A 26092-nucleotide genomic window follows, 5' to 3' on the forward strand; every position below is an offset into this window, starting at 1 on the left:
CGATTCTTCTGCTTCAGATGCTGGAAGAAATAGCAACCAAGCAAGGCCAATCAATCTCAGCCCATCGCAAAAGATAATCAGAGGTTAGTTTTATTACTTGGTAAAATGTTTTCTATTACGATACTATTAATAATGTGATAAGCTGTAGCTGTAGCTGTTGTAACTTTGCTTACATTTCAGAGTTCAAGAAGACTGAACTGCGGAAATATGGTGCTCCACAAACTAGTCCAACTACATTGAAAACTAGTGTGACAGGTCAGTTGATGACAATTTTCTTATACTTATTGCTCATGCACTTGGATTTAGACCTAGATGGCGCATTTTGTGAATGTGTGATTGCTTTGCTATGCCTGTGCTCACCCTTGCTACAGATCATTCAGTTGTCAGATTGCCACTAACAATCCGCCATGTTCCATGGTTTCTATTGGATCAATTTGCATTTGTCTCGGTGGAAGTCATAATTTGTTGTTTCTTCAGCAGGTTGATGTGTTCTCCTTTCTAATTTAGAATGGCAGGTCCTGTACACTACACAGCTAACTCAAAAATCAAAGAGGTATCATGATGGTTTCTTACGAGTCTCAGTTTGTGGATCTCTTGGGAGGCAGGTTAATAACAGAAGCTTCTACTTATATGTTCTTCCTCACAGTGCTGATTATTTGGATATACTAACCCTCAAGAAATCTCTAGATTCCTGTTACTATCACTATCTGTCTATATTCAGCAACACTGTTAGAGTTAGAGATCAATTCCCAAGTGATATTTTGTTGATAGAGGTTCTGTAGAAGCAAAGTTCATGTTTACAGCACCTGGTTTTGCATTCCTTTCAGGTCGTGTTGTTTGATGAACACAGAAAACTCTTAGAAAGCAGCTATCTCAAGAGAGATGTAGTAATAAGATCTGGAGAATCAATATCTTTGGATGCTCATTTGGTTGAGATTGGTGAATGCAAAGGAAATGATAGCAGTAATGATGGGAAACTAGGAATAAGGCATGAGCAGAAGCATCAATCTGAAAGTGATGGAGCTTTTGGAAAAGGTTGGTGAGTCTAAACATTGCAAGTTTCTTGATGATTATATTATTTTCTAGCTTTCTTTCCACTCTACTCCTTCAGAGTAACATGTCTTTTTCAATTTAGAATGGCAGGTCATGTACACTACACAAGTTACTCAAAAAGCCAAGAAGTACCATGATGGTTTCTTACAACTCCCAAATTCTGGAACCCTGCAGAGGCAGGTCTATATTCACTGTCTTCATGGCCTTTTTCTCCTCACAATCAGAATAATCTTCTTTGTCAGTTTTGAGAAGTAAATTAGTCCATAAGTCTTTTTCCTTTCTTTGCGTTTTTGTTAGCGGCTATTTGATTTCTTTTGGGTCCCCTTCTTCATAACCTTGTTCCCAGTCTTGTAAGGTGATATAATTTGCTGATAGTTTAGTTTGATTCCATTTTGCTCATTATAAATTATGGTTGATGCTCAAATTTCCTTATTGGGTCTCTAATTCAGATTATGTTATATGATGGAAGCAAGAAACTAATAAATAGCAGATTCCTGAAGAAAGACGAAGTAATACAATCTGGTGAATCAATAGCATTTGATGCTCATTTGGTTGAGATTGGAGAACCTGAAGGAAACTATCAAGGCCTTATGGACTCAGATGTTCGTGTAAGCAATTCCAATATTGCTGGAAAAACAGGGCCGATGCACAGAGTGCAGAATTGTCTTAAAACCAATAAATCCTTTTTGAAAGGTTAGCTGGTGCCAGTTCTGATGACTTAAGTTGCATTTCTTATTTGTCACTTTATTGAACTCTTTTCTTTGTATGAGTTGATTTTTGAAGACAATTTTTGCCTTCCATGTAATCCCGTGCCTTACCATTGTTATGTGTGTAACACTCACGAGAAAACTTTTGAGTTGATATAACTTGTGTATCTACTTTTTCCTTTTATGAACTATGGTGTCTTAACTAAACACTTTCATTGTTTGTTATTCTCTTTCTACTTTTCATATAGGATGTCTTATTTTTAAGTTCTAAGTTTTGAAGTTTTACTCTTTATCTTACTTTGTCTTATGTTTACAAGTATTTTGTTGTTGTAAGTTTGTAGTTCTACTTATGCATCCTGATGTTCCCGTCTGAAAATGTTATGTCATCAATATGCAGGAAAACCTCAAAAAAATGCTTGTTCAAGGGGATATGCAGATCCAAGTTATAGCATCTCAAACATTGATGAGACAAAATTAAGTGAGAATGTATCTGCAAACAAGCCTTTACGTGATGGTAAATGCATTCTCACTTTGATTTGATCATCATATGTAACAAAACTAACAAGTATAAAGAATTTCCTTTTCTCTTATACCTATTTTTCTTCCATTCTGTAAAATGACATCATGTTTCTCTTCCCATAATTATTCATATAAGATGTAAAAACTTAACAGCATAGATATTCTCTCACCAGGCCCAGGACTTGACTGGTCTTAATGCAAGTTATTGGTATATTTCTTCTGCTATGCAACATACCTGAGAGTAAATTAAGGAATTTGGTACATGGTGCCTATATGCTACATACTGCTTGTATATAAACTTTTACAATAACTTAGATGCTTGTAGGATAAAAACAAAAGTTGGAAACTGAAAAAAAATGGAAAAAAGAAGCCAAACTGGGGTCTCATTGAAGGCCAATTCTTGAAGCAATCCATGATTCTGATTAACACTGCTGCCTTGATGTCATAAGCAACAATCATATGTTTTACCTCTGCAGCTATTCAAATCCTGTCCATCCTCCAAAAACCTATTATGCAAGACAGCATTGCCATGGTGTCTATGGATAGGAACATCATGAATCCAGTTCCTAAGGAGCCTCAGAGTTCAGATTCTACTAGAAATATTCCTGAATGTAGTCAACCACCAAGGGTACCAATAGCAAATCATGGATCAGGTGAAAAACTGGATAGTAGGGAGTCAACTGAATGCATAAACATCCAAAAATTCCCTGATCTCTGTCCTAAAGGTAAGTTTAAATGCGATTATGTGCAATTGCAACTTTCTTTGCTTCTGGATTTTTCTAAATTACATTTCTCTAGCTGTAATTTTCTGACTGGGGTTGGATTCTGTAGCAAAATCCAGTTGTAGTGGCAATAAATCCTCCAAGAACAGTGAAGTTGGAAACTCACATGAGGTTTCGGCTATTTTTCTCTTACTGTTGTATTGCATCCTTAATTTTATTTTTTATTGCATGTACTATTTAATCCCAGCTAATTACTCCTGTATAATCAGTAAAAGCTTTATGGAGGCTTTGTGTTCTTTCTTTCCAGTAGAAAGCCTTAGGATAGTTGAATGATTTCAGGTTCATTTGTATGCTGCTGCCACCAATAAAAGGATAGAAAACAAATCAGAAATGGAGGTGGTTATATTCAGCCACCGAGTGGCATAAGTTCTTAAACTGAACTTTAAGCACACAAATTCTCCATTTGGATAGGCATTTACATGGCATATTGTGGTGAGATGGTTAACCATATGAATACTCATAGGAGCTATTTTGGGCTTGCCTATCCTATGATCAAACTTGATGGGTTGTGCAATTGTTTCTTTAACCTTTTTTCTTGTCCTTAAGAAAACCCATTTCTTACAACTGATTTGGGAGCTCTTATAATGTGTAATGTTTCATGCAGACTGACTCAGACAATATGGAATCAGTTGTTGGTTGCTCAAGTCCAATTATCCATGGTTGTCAGGAGACAGTTGATATAACGAAGAATTCTGTTGAAGTCAAGATTTCAAGGGAAGCAGGTGAGTGCCCAAGTTTTAAACTTGGATTTGACTGAAGGGTGTTATATGTGGTTATTCTTGATAAAGTGCAGCACCAATACAATTGAAATGCAGTAATGAAACTTGTTCACGGCCATTAATGTAGAAAGAAACATTAATTTTGAAATTGGTGCCTTGCATGTCTCTTTTGTGTAATGGAAATTTTTTTTATTTATCTGGGTAGTAAAAATCTACTACAAAGTATACACTATTGTAGATATTATTGTATGAAAATATCTTCCTTGAGTCCTCGGCTTTCTTAGTTGGGATTGTCAATTGATTTTATAATCGAAAGCCAAAACTAGTGATGTAAAATTTAAGGGTTATAAACTTTCAAAAAAAAAAATTTAGGGGTTATAAGTTTTGTGATCACTAGAAAACATGGTCATAAGATGTGGGTGTGAAAGAAAGAAAGAATCTTAGCTTTCTATTGCGTTATTTACTTTGCATCAACTCATTTAAGGCTACGCACCTCTCTTTTACTTGATGCAAACAATGGTCAAAAGATCTATCAAGTTTCTATATTCTTCAATTTTATTCAATTTAATATTTATACTTAAAAATGAAGTAATTTAATTATTTAATTTTGAAAATTTTGTTAATTTAATTTTTCTTCTTAACGGCATTTAATTTTGTCTTGTTAACCGATTAAGAGGTTTCTATTTATAACTCATTTTGTGACTTTTTATTTTAATGAGTTTTTATGTTTGTTTTCAAGTGATTATTTTATTAAGTGATATACATATTTATATTACACACTGAAATAATATAGTTAGATATTAATGAATGAGAATATTTTGTTATCATAAAAAACTCATGGAGTCAACAAGCAATACCTCGTGGTACTAATATGATGATATGGTAATACTAATGTGATACTGTCATGTTGACATGTCGGTGACACGTGACAAATAAAAAATTTTTTAAAAAAGTTTATGTCATGTCATAGAGATTAAATTAAGTAAAAATATATAGTATACAGACTAAATTGAATAAAATTGAAATGTTGAGGGATTAAATTGAAAACTAAATCAAATAAAGTTTAAATTTTTATACTATTATAGATAGAAAAAAAATTTATTTAGTCTTTTTGTATTATTTTATTCTAATATTATGTAAATTATTTATCTAAATTTGACTATAGGTATAGAATTTTTGTTAAAATTGTTTTTATAGAAGGAGAATTCAAATTAAATTTTTGTAAAGAAATAAATTAATTGATATATTATAGAATTAAATAATTAAAAAAATATTTTTAACTTCATAAATTTTTTACATTAAAATATTTAGTTTATTAATAAGTATATTTATTATCTACTTAAATATTTATATTTTTTAAATATTTTTTAATTTAATCTTTCAACATCTCAATTTTATTCAATTTAATTTCTGTATTATATATTTTTGTTCAATTTAATCTCTATAACGTGATATAAATTTTTTTTAAAATTTTTTTATCTATCATATGGTATTGACACATCAACATGTTAGTATCATGTCATCATATTATTGTCATGTGACACTCACGTCATCACATCTATATCATGTGACATATTACATCATTGTATTGATGTTAGGTTATTAAATTGTCACTTCAAAGCAATGTTAGCATTAATATTATCTCGTTTAACAGTAAAATTGAATATCATTAAAAAAATTAAAGTGAAGTAATTTTAAAATTAAAAAAAATTAAATTTTTTTAATTTTTTTAAAAAATAAATAAAATAAAATACATAAATATAAATATAAATATAAATATTTTATAGGTATTTTAACTATTAAAAAATTGCTAGTATCGAACATTTAATCAAAAAATAATTTTATCTTGCTGTTGAAGTGAAGTGAAATGAGAATATCTCAAATATTGATGGAAATTGAAAGAAGAAAATCTTTGAAGTGATTGTGGGTAATGGATAATAGTTTGGGCAATTGTAATGAACAATTAAACTAGTACAACTACATGTCTTGAAGATAAGATTTTACTCAAAAGTCATCATCTAAACAATGTACGAATTTCAGCTTTTCCAGTCGCAGGTGCTGCCGCCCCTGGCCCTGCCCCTGCCAATGTGTTGGCTGTGCATTACTATATACTAGGAATAAGACTGAGCGCATTTTAATTGTGTTACAGCAAGAGAGGAACACCTACACCTACACTGGGCTTGTTTCACTTTTATTTATTTTAATATTTCTTTGTTATAGCTCCGGATCTTATCTCTATATTCCCACTTTGTGTGAGAGATATGAGAGGTATCTTCATCATGATATATCCTGCACCCCGCAGGCATCCCCACCAAGCACAGTGACATCAAATTAATGTTCTTTAAAAACTGAATGTGGGCCTCCTCGCAACTCTCAACTCAATCAAATCCTTTCCTTCAATTTATATTTGGCTTTGGGGTTATGTTTAAATGTCTTCTAGACAATGCAATTGCGTGCAGATTTTCTAGCAAATTAAATTATAATCTTGTCAACTTGGATGATAGTAGGAATTCATATCTTGTGAAAAGGATACTTCAAACTAACCATAGCTATATTACAGAGATGCTTCATCATAAAAACTGAACAAGGAGGAGAATTGAGTAATTTGATCCAACACCTTGCATAGTCATGGATGATAAGCGAAGAAACCATGAGCAAAGAACAAGGTAAACAAGTGTGAAAAACAAGCTAAAAGCGAAAACCATAATAGAGAATGGCAAACCAACTGATAAAGTGGGCTCCATGGCCTTAATCTTCAACTCGATTAAGAACCCAGGTTGAAATAAGAGATTAATCAAAAGTTTGGGGGTTGATTTTGCGAAACCAATCATTTAATTTATCCATAAAGTAATAGACAAATTCAGCATATCTTTTGAGCTGGGCATTGATGCCTAGACTAATTAGAGGATGATGGGGTGAGAGACAAGGCCCGACCTCCTTTGTTAGTGGACAGTCGTGGGCTTGTTCCATCACTAGAAAAGGGGGTATAAATACCATCATTTTATATTTGATCTTGAAGCCTCTTTTTACTTTATATTTCTCTTTGTCCCGTGTATCATATGCTCCCTTTCCCTCCTTTTCTCTTATACCTGCATTTATACCTGGCCACTTCTCCCTCTCTGAAATTTGGCGTCCATTTTATTAGAATTTTGAGGACTGGTGGTGATGGGTCTGCCTCATACTCCATCTCCAACTCCCCCTCACCTCTATCCTCAGGCACTTCAACTTAAACTCTACCAGGCATTCATATTCTCAATCCCTATCCTCTTCTCAGTCATTCTCTTTCTCTTGTTTTACTTGTTTTACCTCAAGAGAAGAGCTTCCACTCCCTCCTACCCTCGCCCGCTGATTCCAACCACTTTTAGCCAGGCCACTCCATATCTCCCCTCAGTAAGTCTCCTCACCTATTCTAATGACTACTCCATCTCCATGCTTGAAATTGAAACTTAAATAAGAGCTTGTTGTTGCATAACCTGCATCTGATAATCTGTTTGCTTGGCCTCATATGTATTGAACGCAGCCATGTCAACTGAGTTTGAAAAAGGAGCTGACAGACAAGCTGCCAAGAGTCTTATTTGATGAAGAATTAAGTTCAAGGGATTCCAAGTAAGTTCTCAATTGGAACTCCATAACTAGCTGCTACTTCAACAATTTTATCATTTATTGTGCAATCACTGTGGTCTACAAGCAATTCATCCTGCCCTGCACCATGCCAATTTGAGCAGAGGTGCTACAATCTCATTCAACTTGAAAATCTGTGTAAATTGATCCCAAATTTGATTGAAGAAAGTCCAAACCTCGAAATATAAAACTCGAATTTGCAACTGGAAAATATCTAAATTGTAATTAAATTATATTTTAAAATGAGTAAATGATAAACTCTTTTAATTCTAAAAATAATATTGGTTATAATTGATATATAATTGTATAAATAATGTATTTTCAACCATTTTTAATGTTGAATGTTTAAATTTTAAATTTCAATTAATGTTATGCAAATTAATTGATCAATTCAATTAATCATGTTAAGCCACTATATCTTTATTCGTCATTACTTCCAAATTGCAAAAATTGTCAATGTTAAAATTGGAACAATATTATACCAATTAGTTTCAAATATCATGATTTTGGAGTCTTATAATTTCGGTATTAATGCTTGGGTAATTCATTGACCTGTTAAATGATATATTTTTGTAAGCGATAATTAGTATTCTTTTTAATCTTAGTGATGTAAGAAGAAATTATTGGAAAGTTGAAATATTATTAAAAAGTTATAATAACTAAAAGGATAAAAATATTGATAGTGTGTGTATAGCATATATAAAGGTCAAATTACGCAATTTGTGCTTATACTCTAATAAAGATGTGGATTTAGTTTTTACATAATAATTTGTAAAAATTATTTTTTTAATTTATTAATTTCAATAAAAAACCTAACACCATTAAAATTTCACTATTAAAAGTTGTTGATATGATATTTTGATTAAATTGATATAATATTGAAGAAGATGATGTGATATTTTTTTATTAATATGACATTAAGTATGTGAAAATGATATTTATCGTGCTGAGTGTGGCATTGGTTAGATAGAGATTGAGTTTATGATGATGTGGCAATTGTTGATGTAACGAGAAATGTTGATGTGATATTATTGATATAACTATTAATAGATAAAACATTTAAATTAAGTATCTTAAAACTCTTTAACTTTAAATTAATCTAAATTATGCAAATTTAAAAGAGAGAAGAAAAAAAATTAACAATTGAATTGGGTTAGGGAAAATCGAGAATTAAAGACAAGAAAGAGACTAGTAAGAGGAAGAATCGAAGAGTGAGAATGGGTAATCAAAGAATGATAGTCAATGCAACATTAATGAGAAAATCTCATTATTTCAATCAATGTTATGTCAATTTGGTAAAAACATCATATCATCAGTGTTACAGTTTGAATCAAAATAAATAAATTAAAAAAATATAGAAAATTAAATTCACATTTTTTTTTATAAAATTATAAAGACTAATAGCATATTTTAAGATATTGATAAGATTTTAGTAATATTTATATTTTATAATTTTTTATATTTCAAAATTATTATCACATTTTTATTTTCAATTTGTTAAATTAATCAATGACATATATCAAGAAAAAAAAAACAAAATTATTTATTACATTGGAATTTACGAAAATATCTACAATTCATATATGATATCTTAAAATGACCTGTGACTCACTTGAACCCAATAAAAACTCAAATGAATCGGAACTGGAAAACAACCTGAGTCAAACAAAGCTGCAGAATTGGCGTCCCTACTTCTAGGTATTACAGTGTTGCAGATGCCAGCATCCCTGAGATTGAGCATCGATAAGGTTTCTTTCCTTGAGTAAACACTAAGCAAAAGCCTTAGATAGAGACATAATTTTGAAGCTCCCATTCCTCTTATAATTAAGCCAACTGTCCCTTCATTATTTATGTTTTAACATTAATGAGACTCTCAATCAAGCCCCACTCTCTCCTTTGAAGTGGTTTGGATGACATTGCAGGTCACTAGGCCGCAGAATCTCTATTATTTTGCTTTCAATTGTTTCTTTTTAACAAATTAATTTGGACCATCCATATGCCCTGCACTGCATACCTGGTCTTGCTATAAAAGTAAGGGTATCAGATCCTCACATTACTTGGATTCCCTTGGAAGCACTACCCATGACCTTCTCAAATGATTGACAGATGTAGCGTTTGCTTGGGTGAATTTGAGATGAAAGAGGAGTTGCTCCAAGTCCCATCATGCAGACATGTGTTTCATGTTGAATGCATGCATCATTGGCTGCACTCCAACTCAACCTGCCCTCTCTGTAGAGGTTGTGTTGCTGTTATTCCTGCCACCAAACTACACACTCCAATCCCAGACCGCCTCACCGAGCGGCAGCCGCGGCCGCATCGACAGAATGTGCCACCTCCGCAACAACAGCTGCATCAAGTAGCCGGTGATACCTCAACGCAGCACCTAGCTGCTTCATCTATTGAAGAATCATCAGTTTCAACCCATATCCAAGTCCATAACTCATGAACCGCACTAAGCTTCATGTTATTCATAATAAATATGTATATATAATCACATTAAATTCTGATTCGGTATGCATATTGTTTTAACCTGCAAATTTTTAGAGCATCTAATCCTTGCTCCAAATGGGTTGCAATTGCAAGATGTGAGGCCCTAGCTGATCACAGCGTCACTGAATTATAGGAAATCTGCACATACTTTTAGTGTTGAAATTTTGTTGTGTTCTTTTACTAAGGTTATAGCAATGCCATTTTGTTAAGCTTGTTTAGTTTTAAGCTTTAAGCCCCTTATTATAGACTTAAGAATACCTATATTGATAGTTAAAAAATTTGTTACCACATTTGGAAAACGGTTGGTACAAGCCTAGTTGATATAGACTTAATTTTTTTCAAAAGAAACCCTTACCATCGAAGTAGGCTTTTGTTGCCGTACCAATGCATCTTTTATCTTGTCAAGGATGCGTAAATTGAAAGCAACAATTTAATATTCAGTAAAATTTATAAAAATTTATTAATTAATAAAGATATTATTTAATAGATAAATTAATAATAAGTAAATTATTAAAAACATTATGAAAATGATAAAAGAAGGTAAAGTTGAAGATAATAATTTTATATTGAGGCATTCAAAGTAATAATTATATTGTATAATTTTTTTTTATAATATAAAAATATTATATCAAAAATTTTTAATGTATTAAAAAAATAAAGATAAGATTTGAAGAAATATCAATTTTTTTTAAAAAATAATATAAAAGTCATATTTTACAAAAATTTATTAATTAATTAAGTCATATATATATATGATTTTGATATATAAAAAAATAATGAATTTATATATTAAGTGAAATTTATGTTTTTTTTAATATATTATTTTATAAATTTAATAAATTATTAATTTATTGTGTTGTTAGTAAGTTAGAATTGATTAAAAATATTATTTAATTAAAATTATTAATTTATTAAATATTAATTAATAAAAAGTATCATATCCTGTTAGTTGGACAACTTTTAGAACTTTATGTTTTTGATTATGGGAAAGAAATAATGAAGTGATAGAGTAATCAAAACGTGAAGGAAATTTGTGGAGAAACAATTGTCCAATTGTGAATTAGGTAGTGTGTAATGGGATACGCCTAGTGCTTAAGCCATGATTTAGTTATGGACCTAAGGTTATAGCATTAGAGCCTTGGGCCAAGTTTGTCGGTAAAGGTTGTTGCTCGAGGGACCATGTCTACTGTCTTTTTAGCAAGCACACAAACACAGATCACAGATAGATATTATATATATATATATATATATATATGAAAAGATATCACTTTCTCATGATATATACATATATATGAAAAGATATCACTTTCTCATGATATATACATATGCCAGTAGGATAGCTCCCGAGGCAGGCCTAGTTCCAGTACAAACATACGTAGGGGGCATTCATGTTTGATTGTGATTAATTAAAGTGACTGAACCGGGGAAAAAACATATATAAATATATATATGCTGGTTCCCCTTTTAACCTGTTATCCCATACAAGAACTGAAAAGCAACCTTAGCATTATGTTTGGAAATGGTGAATCCCATCACAATAGATTAGATATGGCTGGCAATGAAAAACTATTATCTATCTAAAGCGCTATGCATAAACCCCACCCCACCACTCATATCTTCCTTTTTCCACCATAAAGGAAATGAGAGCGGAGGTCAGGTCCTCCCTCCTTCCACATATGATCATCAAAAGGAGCATTGGTCAATGGGATCAGTCTTGAGCTTATGTTACATCTTTGGGGAGAAAAGTGAGAACCAGTTAAAACACTCAGTAGCTAGCATATGTACAAGGCAGGTGCATTAGTTTAGTTGAGTCTAAGACTATATTTTAGTAATCAGATGGGGTTTGATTTTGTTTAATACACGAGTAGCAGATACGAAACCTAGAAACAGAATTAGTACAAGGACATTCTTATTCTAAGATACACGGCTACTTCCAGCTGCATCCATTCATATGCTTCAAAGTTTCCCTGCCTTGGTTTTCGAGGTCTTGTTCTGGAGACTCATCATTTTGCCTCGGTGGTGACAGAGATGGGTTGTAAGAATAATATGAAGACCAGAACAGATAATTGAAAAAGTTGACGAGGCTAAGGCCAGCTAACATCCAATAGAAGAGGTCCAGCCTATCCTTGTTGAGGTCATTGTCACTGAGCCAGCCACTGTGAGAGGAAGCGGATGTAATTCTGTTCACAAGGGAAACAAGTATGGAGCTAAGATAGAACCCAAAGGAGTAGGAGCAGTAAGTCATGGCCGTTAAAAATGATTGCATCCCCTCCAAGGACTGTTTATAGAAGAATTCTACGAGACCTACTGCGGTGAACATTTCTGATAGCCCAAAGATAAGAAATTGCGGAGCAATCCAAAATATGGACACAGTTTCGTCAGAGATTCTTCTTTTTCTCTCCACCAGGGCAGCTGCAACCATTGAGAATGTTGCGATAAATAGCCCAATCCCAACCCTTTGTAAAGGAGTGATTCCAGAACTCCTTCCAGTGACTTTTCTAGCAACTGGTACGAAGACCGTTTCATAGAGTGGGACAACAAAAATAAGCATGATGTAAGGAATGGATTGCAGGGAAGCTGGTGGAATTTTGAAGCCTTTGGCAATCTTGGTATTCATAGCGCTTCCTTGTTGGACTGAAAATGTTTGGAGCTGCGCCAAAATGGTGTTGAAAATTATGGTGCAGGCAAATATAGGAACAACCGAGATGATTATCTTCACTTGCTCCACCTGGGTCACGGTGCATAGTTTCCATGGACTCTCTTTTTCTCCATCCTGGATTTTGATGCATGCCTTGTCAAGGAATCTACAACATGAATATGATGAAAATCATTAGAATCATAACCCAAACTTAACTTAAGCTCGATTCAACTGAAAAGTAGTAATAGTTGTATAAGGAGATGCATGGTTACAAATATGACAGCAGTCCTGATCAAAACAGGACAAGATCCAGAGACACCTCAGGGTTGTGATATGTGTCTGGTGGTTTCAAATTATATGTAGTAAAGTTTGAGGTCCACTGTTTCTCTTTTAGCATCATCCTGTTTCTACCCCACCTGAACTTTTCAGTATGAAGAAGGTTGCTGACATTGGCCGACGCAACAGGAACCTGGTTTTGGCTTCCATGGAGCATCTGTACATTTGTAGGGCAGATTTGCTTTCTTTTTGTTATTGCAGCTACAAAAACCTGTTAAAAGCAGAAAGCAAACAAAAGAGTAGAGGAAGATTAATTATAGCAGGAACCTGAAAAGGCTAACACTTTGTATATAGTCATGGATGCACCATCCACAAATCTAAATTCCTGAAAATACAATGAATTACACGTCACTATAGTATGTTCACATCAAACAGTTTCTCCTTTAAATACATGCAAATTGTAGATAAAAATAAATAAATAAATTGGCCGTCCAAACATAAAATAAATTGAAACAACTACTTTTGACTGTCCTAAAATGAATCAGAAGAAAGCAGAGCCACAAAACCATTACTCATGAATTTCAAATCAGGTAGGTAATATCATTTATATATAGAAAAAACAAAAGAACAGAAGATTTCATACCATCAGCTATGTCAAAAGTAGAAATGGAAAGTTTAAAGATCCTTTATTACTTTTAATAGTCATTAAGAAACAGAGAGGTTCATCTAGGCCAGGCATAATTAAAGAGAGAATTCTTAGCTTTAAGGATAAAACTAGAGCAAACTTTGTTGCTTAACGAGCCTGGAGATGAAGAACCTCGCTAGAACCCAAAAGCTAGTGTACAGGAAAAGACTGGATCGTTGTAAATTAAGCTCTTTCTAAAAAGAAGAGCGCACCTGAGCAATTGGAGTGAAGATACTTCCTCTTGGTGGCTTGTTTCTATAAAGAAGCGTACCCGAAATCAAGCTGATCATTCCCATTGCCATAGCAGCAGCTGAGGCGCCAAATCCAACATCCATTCCCGAATGAGTTTGGACCCAAACGAGAAGAGTGAGTGCAATTAGCTCTCCCATGCAAAAAGCAAAGTATGCTATATTGAAGTAAGTGGAGAGCCTCCTGGATTGCTCCGTGTCTCCCCTTCTGAACTGGTCAGCACCAAGAGATACTATGTTGGGTTTGAGGCATCCACTTCCTAAAGCCACCAAGTAGAGTGCAAGAAAGAATATCAAGGCCTTGTAGCCCTTTGCCTCCAGACAATGATCTCCATCAGAGACCATATCACAATGGGGCGGCCTCAGTTGCGGAAGATGTGCTTGAATACAAAGTAATATAAAACCCTGCAAACATTGTCATAGTTTGGCATAAGAAATTAAACATGCCAAGCCAGCAGGCTTCTGTCCAGCTAAGCAATGCTGGAAAACAATGGTCTGTCGAATAAAACCATCACCTTGTACCTTATTTATGGATAGCAAAGGAATATTAATAATATGAAACTTTTTTCTTGAATCTTTAGAGATAAAGATTAAACTGCTGTATTAAGACCAGCTTGCAAAATTTGATATGGATTAGCTGGGATCTCAACGAAGACAAGAGCCTAGAGTAACCAAATTCAAGATAGTGATTGGATTATGAAAGATCGAGCAAATACAAAAATACAAAAATTCTCTGAAACGGAGCGTGTCAGAGAGAATCAGCACTTACAGAGAGCTCCACAAATCCAAAAATTAACATGGTCCAGAAGCTCCCAAGATACGAATCTGAGAGGAACCCACCAACTAGTGAGAGGAGGAACACAGTGCCTATAAAGTTGGTGACTATGTTGGCAGACTTGGATAAAGGAAAATGCATCTCATTGAAAACATAAGTTATTAGATTGTTCCCAACAGCAGCAATTGCCATCATCTCGAATGCTTGAAGACCTGAAACCAACCACCAGTAACAAAAAATTTTCCATTCGTAAGAAATTTCACAAAAGCTTAAAGGAAAAAAGTACGGGAATTCCACCGTTAGATTCGGACAATAGTATGAGTATCCAGTATTCACTTCACTACTGAAAGTAATTACACTAAAACTGAACTAAGAAGATGATTAGCAATCTCATGTAAACTAAACAGCCAGTATGGTCAAGCTGTCTTGCTAAATCTGCTTGGAGAAAGAGGCAACAGTTTAAAAGAAATGAAAAGGAAATTGTTTGTGAGATATGGTGCGTTCAAATGGCGAGACTTGTCTATCTTCCAATTTCGCACGAGCAAAGATTGAGAGAGCAACAAGACATAGGTGCAAGCTCAAGCACAAGAATGTAACTATATGTACGGGAGAGAGAGGAAAAGAGAGGAAGAGACCAAGGACGAATACAGCAGCAGTCATTCCACCATGCTTGTTAGCCTTGCAGGGTCTGCCTCTCCAATCAACAGAAAACTCCATAACACCAGACATGGAATCTCCTTTGAATTTCATTCTTGTCTTCTCTCTCTCTCTGTCTATATATTTATTATATTATATATCCTCTCCAAATGTAAATATATGGTGTCTATTATCCAAGACAATCACTTGACAGTGTCCTTTCCAGAGCCTTTCTTTTGCAATTTGGGGACAATATTCCAATGTGGGTTACCCTCATATTTATAATCTTATTGTTAGTCTCGGCTCTCCTAGCCAAGTTGACTAAGCAGTAGTGGCATGTCCCATCCATTACATGAATGTGCTCAAAAACCTGAGCCAAGCAAGTCAGCTTGCACAATGAGTTAATAGCAATAGCAAGTAGAATAGCTCTGGATCTTCCCACTCAGCGCTAGAATCTAGATATTGATTGTTCTGCTGCCATGGAAGGTACACGAAAGCCAAAAACTGGTCATTCCGATATTATGATTATTTTGGCCGGAACGTGGGTCATAGGGCATAATTAATCGTAAAGTGGAGTATGAATTCCATTCCCTTGTGTTCCTCTTAATTAATTGACTCATAAAAATAGCTTCGGAAATTGCATTCTAAGTTTCAATTCCCCCAAAGTCAGACATATACGGTTCCCTTTTCTTTTTCATATTCTTTCTGTCTAGCATGGGCAAAGGTTTCAAACTTTGTGTATTTCCCGACCAATTATGGAAGCATGGAACCTAGGATTATAAGAGTCCAATTGCTAGATTCACTTAGCTTTTTCTTGAAAATGAGGATGCAACGAAGCTGTAAGATCACAGGACTAAAAAGTTCTCAATCTGATGGGCTGCGCCATCAACTAAGCGCACAGGGAAGATGCATGTGTTTTTGTGTGCTCTTTCTGCCATCCTAAACCCAATGGATCACTCATTATAAGTTCTATAACTTTCCTTCTCTTTGGGACTATATATTCTACCTAGCTAATGCAAGCTATATATTCTGCAAATGTCTAGCATATCAACCAGATAAACAAGCTCAAATGTATACTTGTACACTTATATTTTATACGGGTTAATATTCGATGCGTTGATACTGTGCATAGTTTCTATACACTCAGATCATCAAATCTTGAAAAAAAAAATAAGACACTATAACTTCATTAATGAGATATTAAGATTTGATCTGTGTATCAAATATTAATCCATCTTATATAACCTTAAATTCTTCTTTCTTTCTTCAAGTCAAATATTCATTTGCTTCCATTATTGGCAGAGGAAAAACAAATTATTCATTTGGCATTGACATTGATGTAATCAATTGTTGATTCATTAATGAAATATATATGTCTTATAAAAAAAAAAGAAGTCAATTATTCATTTAAGTCTTTTGCACAAGAGTTTAAGCAAATCGATTGAGTCATTTACTCTAATGCATTGTGGATTTAAGCAAGTCTTTGGCACAAATCCAATAGTCCATTATGTACCAAGTCTACAGTTTGTAACACCAGGTATATCCCCAAGCCTAGCTTCACAATGTCCTCCAAGCAGTCACAAAGGGTCCACGTCCTGATCAACTCTATAAATTCTCCCTAAGCAGTAAGCACACATGAAATATATTTCATGAAGAAGCTAGCATTGTACATAAGTTTAGAATAAGGGAAAAAGAATATAGTGGGCAATACGCGGAGAATGAGAGCTATAGCTATAGTTGGTCTCACTTGCAAATTAAGTGGGCATAATTTAGGGAATCAAAAATGGTTGATAGAATCAAATGGTGTCCTCTGTTGCCCGACACTTTTTTGATAATTCATATCAAAAGTGGCAAACATTGAAACTTGCTGTTGCCGTGATCGCCGGCTTTGGCACCTCTGCCATTTGCCTCTTTCACAACATGCAATTAGACTTGCACAACCCAAATAGTAGATATGGCTACATCTACTGTAATTCCAAAAACTAAGGCTTCCTTTCCCTTCTGTATTTTTTGTCCGTTATCAATCCAAGGATGAGATATTAAACCTTTACTTATAAAATTTATATTATGTCATTATTTTATTTTTCTATATTCGAATTTCAACGATTTAGCACATTCTGTCTGAATGATATAATAATGAGCCAAGTCTTTGTGTTGACTCAAACCATTGAATGGCCGGCAGGGTTTCCTTTTTGAATAACAATGAGGCAATTTCATGATTATTAATGCTTTCAACGCCCAATTTCTCTCTCATGTGTGCACCTATTTTAGTTAAACAAATAAATGTAGCTAATACATATATAGGAGTACGCCCCCTTTTAAGTATATATATATGATTTAGAGGCATGCACTTTTGAAACATTGGGAAAGACCATCCATCCCTTATAAAAATAAAAGAAAACAACATTTGAATATATAACCGACCAGGGGACCAAACTTGACCCTAAAAAGCTGCTTTCTATTTTTTTTATTTAAAGGATTACTTGGTGTGGGGTTCCAAGGAAGCTACAATATTTAACTAGCAGATGATCATACCGAATCTTGGAATAATGCATGTTATGCATACTTTTGAGTTTCCATTTGCGAAGCTTTTCTGTACAAACACTAAGAAAATGGGGTAGCAGACATGGAGATTGTGCCTTCCTTGGTGCATTCTTCTCCTCTCAACTAAGAGAAGGGGTTAGGGCTATAGTTCTTTCTTCATCTTCTTCTTCATTCACATCTTTGTTTTCTCTTAAGAGGAATCATTTCTAACATAAGGAATGTTGTTAATTCCATAGATACCAAGTTGAGATTGACATGACAAGAGTTGAAATAAGAAAGAAAAATACGTGAGGTAAAAAGAGGAAAAAACTGATGATATTTTTTATGATTTCCCAAACTGAGTTTTAGTATTTATACTACATGGAACTATAGTGGTTGTGTTAACTATACATCCTAACATTCAATTGACCGTAGTTAATTATATTTACATGCTCAACAGAAGTTAAGTTATCAGTGCACTTTAAGCACGTACTCAAGCTCTTTTCTTTTCTTTATTGCTACTTATAGGCCTTTCTTTACACTCTCCCTCAAGATGAGTATGTATGTTCAAAACATTCATCTTGTTCAACAAAAATTGAAATTGTTATGGCAGTAAAGATTTTGTAAAAATGTCAGCTAACTACAAATCTATTTGCACATAACTTCGCTTGATAATTCCAGCTGGCACTTTCTCTCTAATGAAGTGATAATCAATTTCAATATGTTTTGTTCTTTCGTGGAAAATGAGATTTTTGCAAATACTCATAGCTGACTGATTATCACACTTCATTACTACAGCATTGGTGTGATTAATTCCAAAGCCTTTCCTCAAAGACAGAAGCCAAATGATTTCACAACAGGTTGTAGACATTGCTCTATACTCAGCCTCTGTAGAACTTTTTGCTACCACTGATTGTTTCTTGGATTTTCAGCTTAACAAAGCATTTCCAAGAAATATTGCATACCCTATCATTGATCTTCTTGTTGTTGGGCAACGAACCTAATCACTATCACAATAAGCTTGCAATTGCATTTCAGAAGATGGAGGCAATAACATGCCTTGTCCAAGCGACCACTTCAAGTACTTTAAAACTCTGTAGGTTGCTTACAGATGTATATTTCTAGGTCTATTCGTGAATTATGATAAGATTTGGACTCCATAAATAATGTCCGACCTAGTGAATGTCAAGTACAATAGCTTACCAACCAATTTTCTATATCCTGAATTATTTTTCAACAAATCTTCATTAGTAGAAAGAACTAACTTGTGATTATATTCAATTGGTGTGGACACAAGCTTACTCCCTTATAAACCATGTTCTTCTATCAAGCCTAATGCATATTTTCTTTGACATAGTAGAATACCATCATGTGATCTAGCCATCTTTATGTCGAGGAAATATTTAGGTGCACCAAGGTCTTTCAATTTGAACTTTGATCTAAAGAATTGTTTTACTTCATTTTCAGCATCTATAGAAGAACTTGCAACCATAATATCATCAGCATATACTAACAAAGCAACAAAGTTTCCATTTAAACATCTTTTAGTAAAAAGAGAATAATCCAATTTTAATTGCACAAAACCAAACTGTAGTAAAGTTTTTGTAAATTTGGCATTCCATTGTCATGATGCTTATTTAAGACCATATAACAATTTCTAAAGTTTACAAACTAATTTGTACCCTGGTGGACGCTTCCCTTTAGGTTCATAACCCTTTAAAATCTCCATATAAACATCCTTAATTAAATCATTAAGAAAAACCAATGCCAAAAATGTTTTGATAGTGATTTGTTTAGCTATTGGACTAATTGCATTTTGATAATCAAATCCCTCCCTTTGAGTGTACCCCTTGGCAACTAACCTTGCCTTAAACCTATCAACATTGCCATCAGCCTTAATTTCACCTTATAAACCCACTTGCATCTAATAGTTTTAAAATAAGAAGGAACAAATATAATAGTCCAAGTTTTATTCTCATCTAAAACAACTAATTCATCTCTCATGGCATCCCTCCATTGAACATATTGAATAGCTTGTGAAAAAGAATTAAGTTCGGGTATTTGTGTAATAGCAGTGATAAAGGCTTTGTGCTTAAAAGACAGTCTTATAGTTGAAAGGTAATTGCTTATTGGATAAGTCATGACAAGTTTAGTTGAAGAAATAATAGTGGTGAGGGCTTTATGGTTTAGAGATAGTTTTACAGTAGAAAGGTAATTGCTTATTGGATAAGTAATGACAAGTTTAGTATAAGAAGAAAAATTACAATGATAAGAATCTAGATATTGTGGTGTTTTTCTAGTCTTGGTACTCTTCTTAGGATTATTTGGTGAAGAAGAAGAAATTGGTTCAAGTGAGTTCGTGTGTTGGAAAGGTTCTGGTAAGGCATTAGTATTGTCAAAAATAGTGTCTGCGTTAGAAAAAGGATTAGGTGAAGAAGAAATAGAAGGTTCATCTGGTAAAGAATATGAAGGCTGAGGAATAGAAAATGGATGACTAGGCTGACATGATAAAGACGTAAAATCTTTAAAAGGAAATATGCTCTCATGAAAAATAGCACTCTGAAAATGAAACACTTGTGAGTCTCAAGATCATAGAGCTTATATCCCTTAACACCTATAAGATATGTAATGAAAATACATCTTCTAGCTTTAAGTTCAAACCTTTTCCTATTATGTGGAAAAGTACAAGCAAAGCATAAAGAACCAAAAACCTTAAAGTATGAATATGTAGGTGATTTATTGAATAACATCTCAAAAGGAGTCTTATTTTTAAGAAGTGGAGATGGAATCCTATTGATAATATGAGTTGTTATGAGTATTGGCTCACCCCAAAAAGAGATAGGTAAAGATGATTAAAAGAGAAAGGCTTTAGCTACATTAAGAAGGTGTTGGAGTTTTTTTCTATAGTACCATTCCGCTGAGGTGTATCCACACATGACAATGGGTGCATAATGCCATTTTCAGAATAAAATTGAACTAATCTAAATTCAGTTCCTTTATCTGTTGGAATGCATTTAATGTCTTTAGCAATCATTTTGTAAAATCTAGGAACAATTGTTGCAACATCAAATTTAAACCTCATCAAAAGCAACCAAGTAAACTGATAGTTAAAATTCTACTACAAGTATACGTATCGAATAGACAGTATATTAGCAAGTAGAGTATCGATCCCACAGGGAATTGATCTAAAAGTTTACTAAGTACTAAAATTATTGCAAATTAATCTTATCCAAACAATATCAAAATAATATCAAATCAAACTAAGTTATAGCAGAATTAAATTAAGAAAAATCAAAATAATAAATACTCAAATAAATATCAAATCAAACAAGCCTAGGATTACAATATTCCTCACACTTCATCTAAATCTTACCTCTCTTCCTTAACTTATCTCAATGGTTTGAATTGCTAACCTAGAGTCTAAATTATTTATAAGGGTCTCCCAACTCATCTTATAAAAATATCTATTTTAACCAAAACACTATATCCCTATGTGAATTGAAATTAAAACAAACTCATTAAGTTCAGGCTCTAATTTGGCTACATATGGCCTATAGGTATATCCCTATCCTATACCAAATCAATTAATATGATCATATGCTATCCCAATTTTAGTCTACACTAAACTCCCTTTCCCAAGTTTGTTTAGGTTTCTAGATCAATTTAATTGGTGGCCATCAATTAAAAGCATTAAGAACAAATTGGAATAAACAATTCAAATCCCATTGAAAATAAGCAAGAAAGTGATTAAAAATCTAGATTACATGTGGAGTTCAATTGCAATCCTAGAAAAATAAATTAGTTCATAATATCTAATAAAGACAATATCCAAAGAAATTTAGCCATGAATCCAAGTCAAAGAAAATAAGAAAAAAAACACAAAGGTAAGAGAGAAAACTAATAGTTAGAGATGTATGATCTTGATTCTCTCTCCAATCTCTTTGTTTCTTCTTTGTTCTTGGCTCCAAATCTCCAGAATAGTTTCTTGCTGCCTCCTTTGCTGCCTCTCTTGCTGCCTCAAAAATCTCTGAAAAAGTCTCCTTAAATAGCTCCAAATAACCTAATTTTCGAAATTCCGTTAATGTCCTTTATTTTTTAGGGAAGTCGCGCAGCGCTGCGGCGTACTTCTCCAGCGCTGCAGCGCTGAGCTCTCTGGAATTTTGTATGTGTGCTTCCTTTCATCAACGCTGCAGCCTTGTTCTCCCAGCGCTGTGGCAGTCTATCAAATTCAAACATGAGTTTCACCCTGATATGTTAAGAACTGGGCAAAGTAGTAAACATAAAAGTTTTATCCCTGTCTCTTAACTTTCCAATGGATTAAAAATCACATCAATTGGACTTCTGGATTGAAAGATTTGCTCCAAATACTGCATCATGTTCAGTCTTTACATCCTGCTGCAGTGGTCCGAATTGACAAATGTTTTGACCATGATTCAATCATAACTGGGCCAATTGGTGAACATAAAAATTGTTTCCCTTCTTCTTATAATTTGATTGGTCAAAGAATCACCTCATTTGGAGTTTTTTAGAAAGAGATATGGTCAAAATATTGAAACATATACGAATGAAGCTATCACCATACTTGCACTGATTTTCATCAAATGAGTCTTTTCATCAATTTCCTACAAAAGCCATAGGAGAAATTAGCAATAACTACTCTTAAAGTAATTTAAAATAAAATAACCTAAAATTTAACTAAAATAACTTAAATTATCATTAACAAATAATCAAACTTAAACTAAAAAAAACACCTATAATGCTAAAATTCGAACATAAAATCTCAAAGATCTAGCTACTTAAGCTCCCAAAATGATCAAAATAACTCAGTTATCATAAACCTAAAAAAATAATCAATAATGGTTAAAAAGAAATGATGGCTAGTCAAAGTTGGTGTGGAATAAGGACCCCATATGTCCATATGAACAATTTTAAAAGGAATTTGTGTTGATTAAACATGCATAGGAAAAGGTAGTCTCTTTTGCTTGGTAAGTGGACAAACATTGCATTGAAAACAATCTTTCAAAGCTAAATTAGTACAGGACCTTTGAATTTGTTTTGTTCTTTGAGAAGAAATATAACCTAACCTATAGTGCCAAACATCAAAAACATCACAAGGTTTATCACAAGAATGTGCATTACAAATAGATTTAGAAAATGATTAAATACTAGAAACTGAATTTTATAAAAACATCACTAATTCTTGAAGGCATTTGTGCACTTAGATTCCTTTGCATGATATATAAGCTAGTAATGACCTTACTATGACCAGTCAGAATCCATGAATTGATATCTTGGATAAAGCAATAGTTATTAGTAAATACAAGAAAATATTTTTTCTTTTGTGTGAATTGGCTTACATCAAAAAGATTAAAGTTGAAAGAGGGAATAAGCTAAACAATGTCTAGAGCAAGATTTTGGGTTAATTGAATTGTTCCTACATGAGTAACAATAGTCTTGGTTTTATTTGGTAGTTAGAGAAACAAGTTATTTACTAGTTTTGCTTGACTAAAAAGATGAAAGGAACATGTTATATGATTTGTAGCTTCTGTGTTTATAATCCATGTTCTATTATTCAATAAGGATTTTCTAGGTTTCAAGACAGAATTAACAATAGATAAACACGTAGGGTTAAAATTTATACCTGCAAGAGTTGAATTTACAATGGAAGGCTTATTTGGTTGATAATTGGATGATGATGATTCTTGTCCAGCAATTGTTCCCTCATGTTCAACAATGAGTGCCATAAGTTTTGAACTTGTCCTTTGATAGGAAAATGTGTGAAACTTGGTTGACAATATAACCCTTAGTAGATTCTTGAGAGTCAATAGCAATTGAGCTATTAAAAGAAGCCAATCCTTTCTTGAAACTTCCTTTTGATTTAGTAAACTTGAATCCCTTAGGAAACACTATGAGCTTGTAGTATTTCTCCTTAATATGTCCCTTTTTATTATAATGGGAACACACCAAGTTAATGTTTCTTTTCTTGCTCTTTGACATTATTGCCATAGTTGAAGTTTCAAGCTTTAATCAATGGTTGTGACTGCATCAGTAGTGACCTCTACAACACTTATCCAAGCTCTAAATGATAATCTTCGTTAAGACTCAAAAATGGTTTCATCAATAGCATTTGTAACCTTAAAACTGAGTATGACTCATTAAATTCATCAAGGAAATGAAACACATAATCTTTATGATACACATCAGCAAACTTCTTATAATAATTATTGCATAATCCATATTCATAATATGGAAAAAGGTCCATAAATGTGCAATTCTTCCCACAACGTCTTCAACTCAGTAAAATAAGCTATTACTAACCTGGTGCCTTAAGTGACAGTATAAGAAGCAAATTGAAGATTGCAAATTTGTGAATCATTCGGTTAGCTAAACCTTTCTTTCAAGAATTCCTAGATTTTATATGCTAAGTCGATATAAAAGATAGTAGAAGCTATATTCGGAGTTAAAGATTCCAACAACCACATAACAATTAAATTATTGCACCTGGTCTAATAAGAAAACAACTCATCTGTAAGCTTTGGTTGTTTTACAATACCATTAGTAAATCCAAATGTGTTTTAAATTGAAAAAGCCAAAAGCAAATACCAGTTTCGAGTTGTATAGTTTGTATTGAAGAGTTTAGGATTTATCACCACCAATCCATGATGATCGGAGTGATGGATATAATAAGGTGAATGTTGATCTTTCACATGAGAAATTGAGGTTTTTGTTGATGTAAATGACACTTTAGGGTTTCAATTTCAAGAATGAAGAAGAAATATAGAACAAGATTCTATTGAACAAGAAAAAGGGATTTCAAATTGCTAATGATTAATGATGAATTACTCCAAACAATCCTCTACTCAAGGATGAGAAAATGAAGCCTGCTTTGATACCATGTTAATTCCATAGATACCAGGATGAGATTGACATGAATAGAGTCGAAGCAAGAAAGAAAAATACATGAGGTAAAAGAAAGAAAAAACTAATGATGCTATTACAATTTCCACACATTAAGCATGTACTCAAGATCCTTTCTCTTCTTTACTGCTACTTGTAGGCCTTTGTTTACAAATGTAAATATAAAATTTGAGATTAATCAGTAATATAAAAAAAGATTTCCATCCCTCAATACACTATCTCCAATAAGCAAATCACTCTATTAAAAGCTGGGATAATACAACTCTTAAGTTTATCTAAATGGAATTGAAATCATACCGTGAGAAATGAAAAAACACAAGAAAAAAAATTGATAAGTGAAAAAAGGTCAAGTGAGGTTGATTAATTATACTTAAATTGGCATGCCACTTTATAGGGTCACTTTGATAGAGAATGACTCTTTATCTGTACTTGGATTACCATTTTACGATCATATAAGGTAATTTTGAGTTATGAACTCATTCATTATTAGGTTGCACATAGGGTTTGAGATTAAATTCTTTTGCTACATCTATTACTTCGAAAATATTATCCTTTGAGACTTGATCATACTATGCCCAAGCTCTATAGTTATTCATGGGTAAGGGGATATTTGCAAAGGAAGATGCAAGGGGATATACATTAAGCAGATGAGCACAAACACTAAACCTTTCTTTTAGATACATCCGCTGCGATTCAACCTCATGCTCAAACATGAAAAATAATCAATAAATTAAAATATAACACAGTAAAAAAATAAAAATAATATTTAATCAGAGAAACGGTCGAATCTTACAAGATCAATATTTATGTTTTTCATGGAACTTTCAAATAAATTATAAACATTCATAGGTTTAAGAGTTACATACTTTGCTCTAGATATCATAATCAAGAGCCAATTAAATCCAAAAATCTTTGCTTTTTCACTTTTAGGATTTGTCAAATCTTCAACCACTTAAGTGTTTGGCCTTTAACAGTAATCCACACAGTGACTGAATAAGACCTTCTCTAAAGTATGATTTTACTTGTGCTAGCAAGTTTTGTTTCGAAAATAAAAAGATCAAAATTCATGTCGAATCTTATTTTTGTCAGACAAAGAAAACTATTTTTCTTTTTTCATATTATGAAACAGCTGAAAAGTGGTTGGAGGCTTCAAGTTTTTAGTTTGCTAACATAACATATTTATATAGCCATACTAATTTGTAACCCTAAATACAACAATTATATTTTAATTTAATTAAGTCTTTGAGAACTTAATTAATTTTTCACTTTATTTTGATATCTTTCAATTAAGTCTAACTTAATTAATTATCCTTATTTGATCCTAATCATGTCACTTAATGTGTGTGACCCATTAGGCTTCTAACATGTTGCAATAAATATAAATCATAATCAAATATCAATTTGATAATTAATTTATATTTATAGATTATGTGCGGCATCTAGCAATACATCATGACCACCTAAATTTTAGAGAATCAATTAAAGATTTTGACAAAACCCTT

The 26092-nt window shown here is 33.1% G+C and overlaps 3 protein-coding genes across 3 annotated transcripts; 2 read left to right on the forward strand and 1 right to left on the reverse strand.

Moving 5' to 3' along the window:
* Position 1: 1 nt before the first annotated feature.
* On the forward strand, positions 2-4066 carry LOC110428513 (uncharacterized; the record flags this gene model as incomplete). Its single annotated transcript, XM_021444356.2, has 10 exons — positions 2-83; positions 181-255; positions 508-605; positions 828-1035; positions 1136-1233; positions 1503-1746; positions 2158-2274; positions 2756-3004; positions 3111-3172; positions 3666-4066. Coding segments are annotated over 10 exons (1386 nt in total), but the record flags the coding sequence as incomplete, so codon positions are not given.
* A 2749-nt stretch (positions 4067-6815) lies between these two features.
* Positions 6816-10141, forward strand: LOC110428515 (putative E3 ubiquitin-protein ligase RHA4A). Its single transcript, XM_021444358.2, has 3 exons — positions 6816-7170; positions 7301-7386; positions 9508-10141. Exons 1-3 carry the CDS (start codon positions 6946-6948, stop codon positions 9845-9847), a joined length of 651 nt encoding a protein of 216 aa, XP_021300033.1. The 5' UTR covers positions 6816-6945; the 3' UTR covers positions 9848-10141.
* Positions 10142-11578: 1437 nt separating this feature from the next.
* LOC110428525 (protein NRT1/ PTR FAMILY 4.4-like) lies at positions 11579-15361 on the reverse strand. Its single transcript, XM_021444366.2, has 5 exons — positions 15149-15361; positions 14508-14725; positions 13703-14143; positions 12946-13076; positions 11579-12695 (listed from the first exon to the last, which is right to left on the reverse strand). Exons 1-5 carry the CDS (start codon positions 15261-15263, stop codon positions 11819-11821), a joined length of 1782 nt encoding a protein of 593 aa, XP_021300041.1. The 5' UTR covers positions 15264-15361; the 3' UTR covers positions 11579-11818.
* Positions 15362-26092: the final 10731 nt, after the last annotated feature.

The sequence above is a fragment of the Theobroma umbraticum genome, unplaced genomic scaffold (genome assembly GCF_002168275.2).
Source record: "Theobroma umbraticum cultivar Fairchild unplaced genomic scaffold, ASM216827v3 scaffold_459.0, whole genome shotgun sequence".
In the NCBI taxonomy this organism is placed as follows: domain Eukaryota; kingdom Viridiplantae; phylum Streptophyta; class Magnoliopsida; order Malvales; family Malvaceae; genus Theobroma; species Theobroma umbraticum.

Excerpts from the sequence above, each read along its gene's own strand:
- LOC110428515 (XM_021444358.2), top strand. The coding sequence starts at position 6,946 with ATGGGTCTGCCTCATACTCCATCTCCAACTCCCCCTCACCTCTATCCT. Across the intron at positions 7,171-7,300 it reads CCACTCCATATCTCCCCTCA|CCATGTCAACTGAGTTTGAA; the intron begins GTAAGTCTCCTC and ends TATTGAACGCAG. Across the intron at positions 7,387-9,507 it reads TTAAGTTCAAGGGATTCCAA|ATGTAGCGTTTGCTTGGGTG; the intron begins GTAAGTTCTCAA and ends AATGATTGACAG.
- LOC110428525 (XM_021444366.2), bottom strand. The coding sequence starts at position 15,263 with ATGAAATTCAAAGGAGATTCCATGTCTGGTGTTATGGAGTTTTCTGTT. Across the intron at positions 14,144-14,507 it reads TTGGATTTGTGGAGCTCTCT|GGTTTTATATTACTTTGTAT; the intron begins GTAAGTGCTGAT and ends CAATGTTTGCAG. Across the intron at positions 13,077-13,702 it reads TCTTCACTCCAATTGCTCAG|GTTTTTGTAGCTGCAATAAC; the intron begins GTGCGCTCTTCT and ends TGCTTTTAACAG.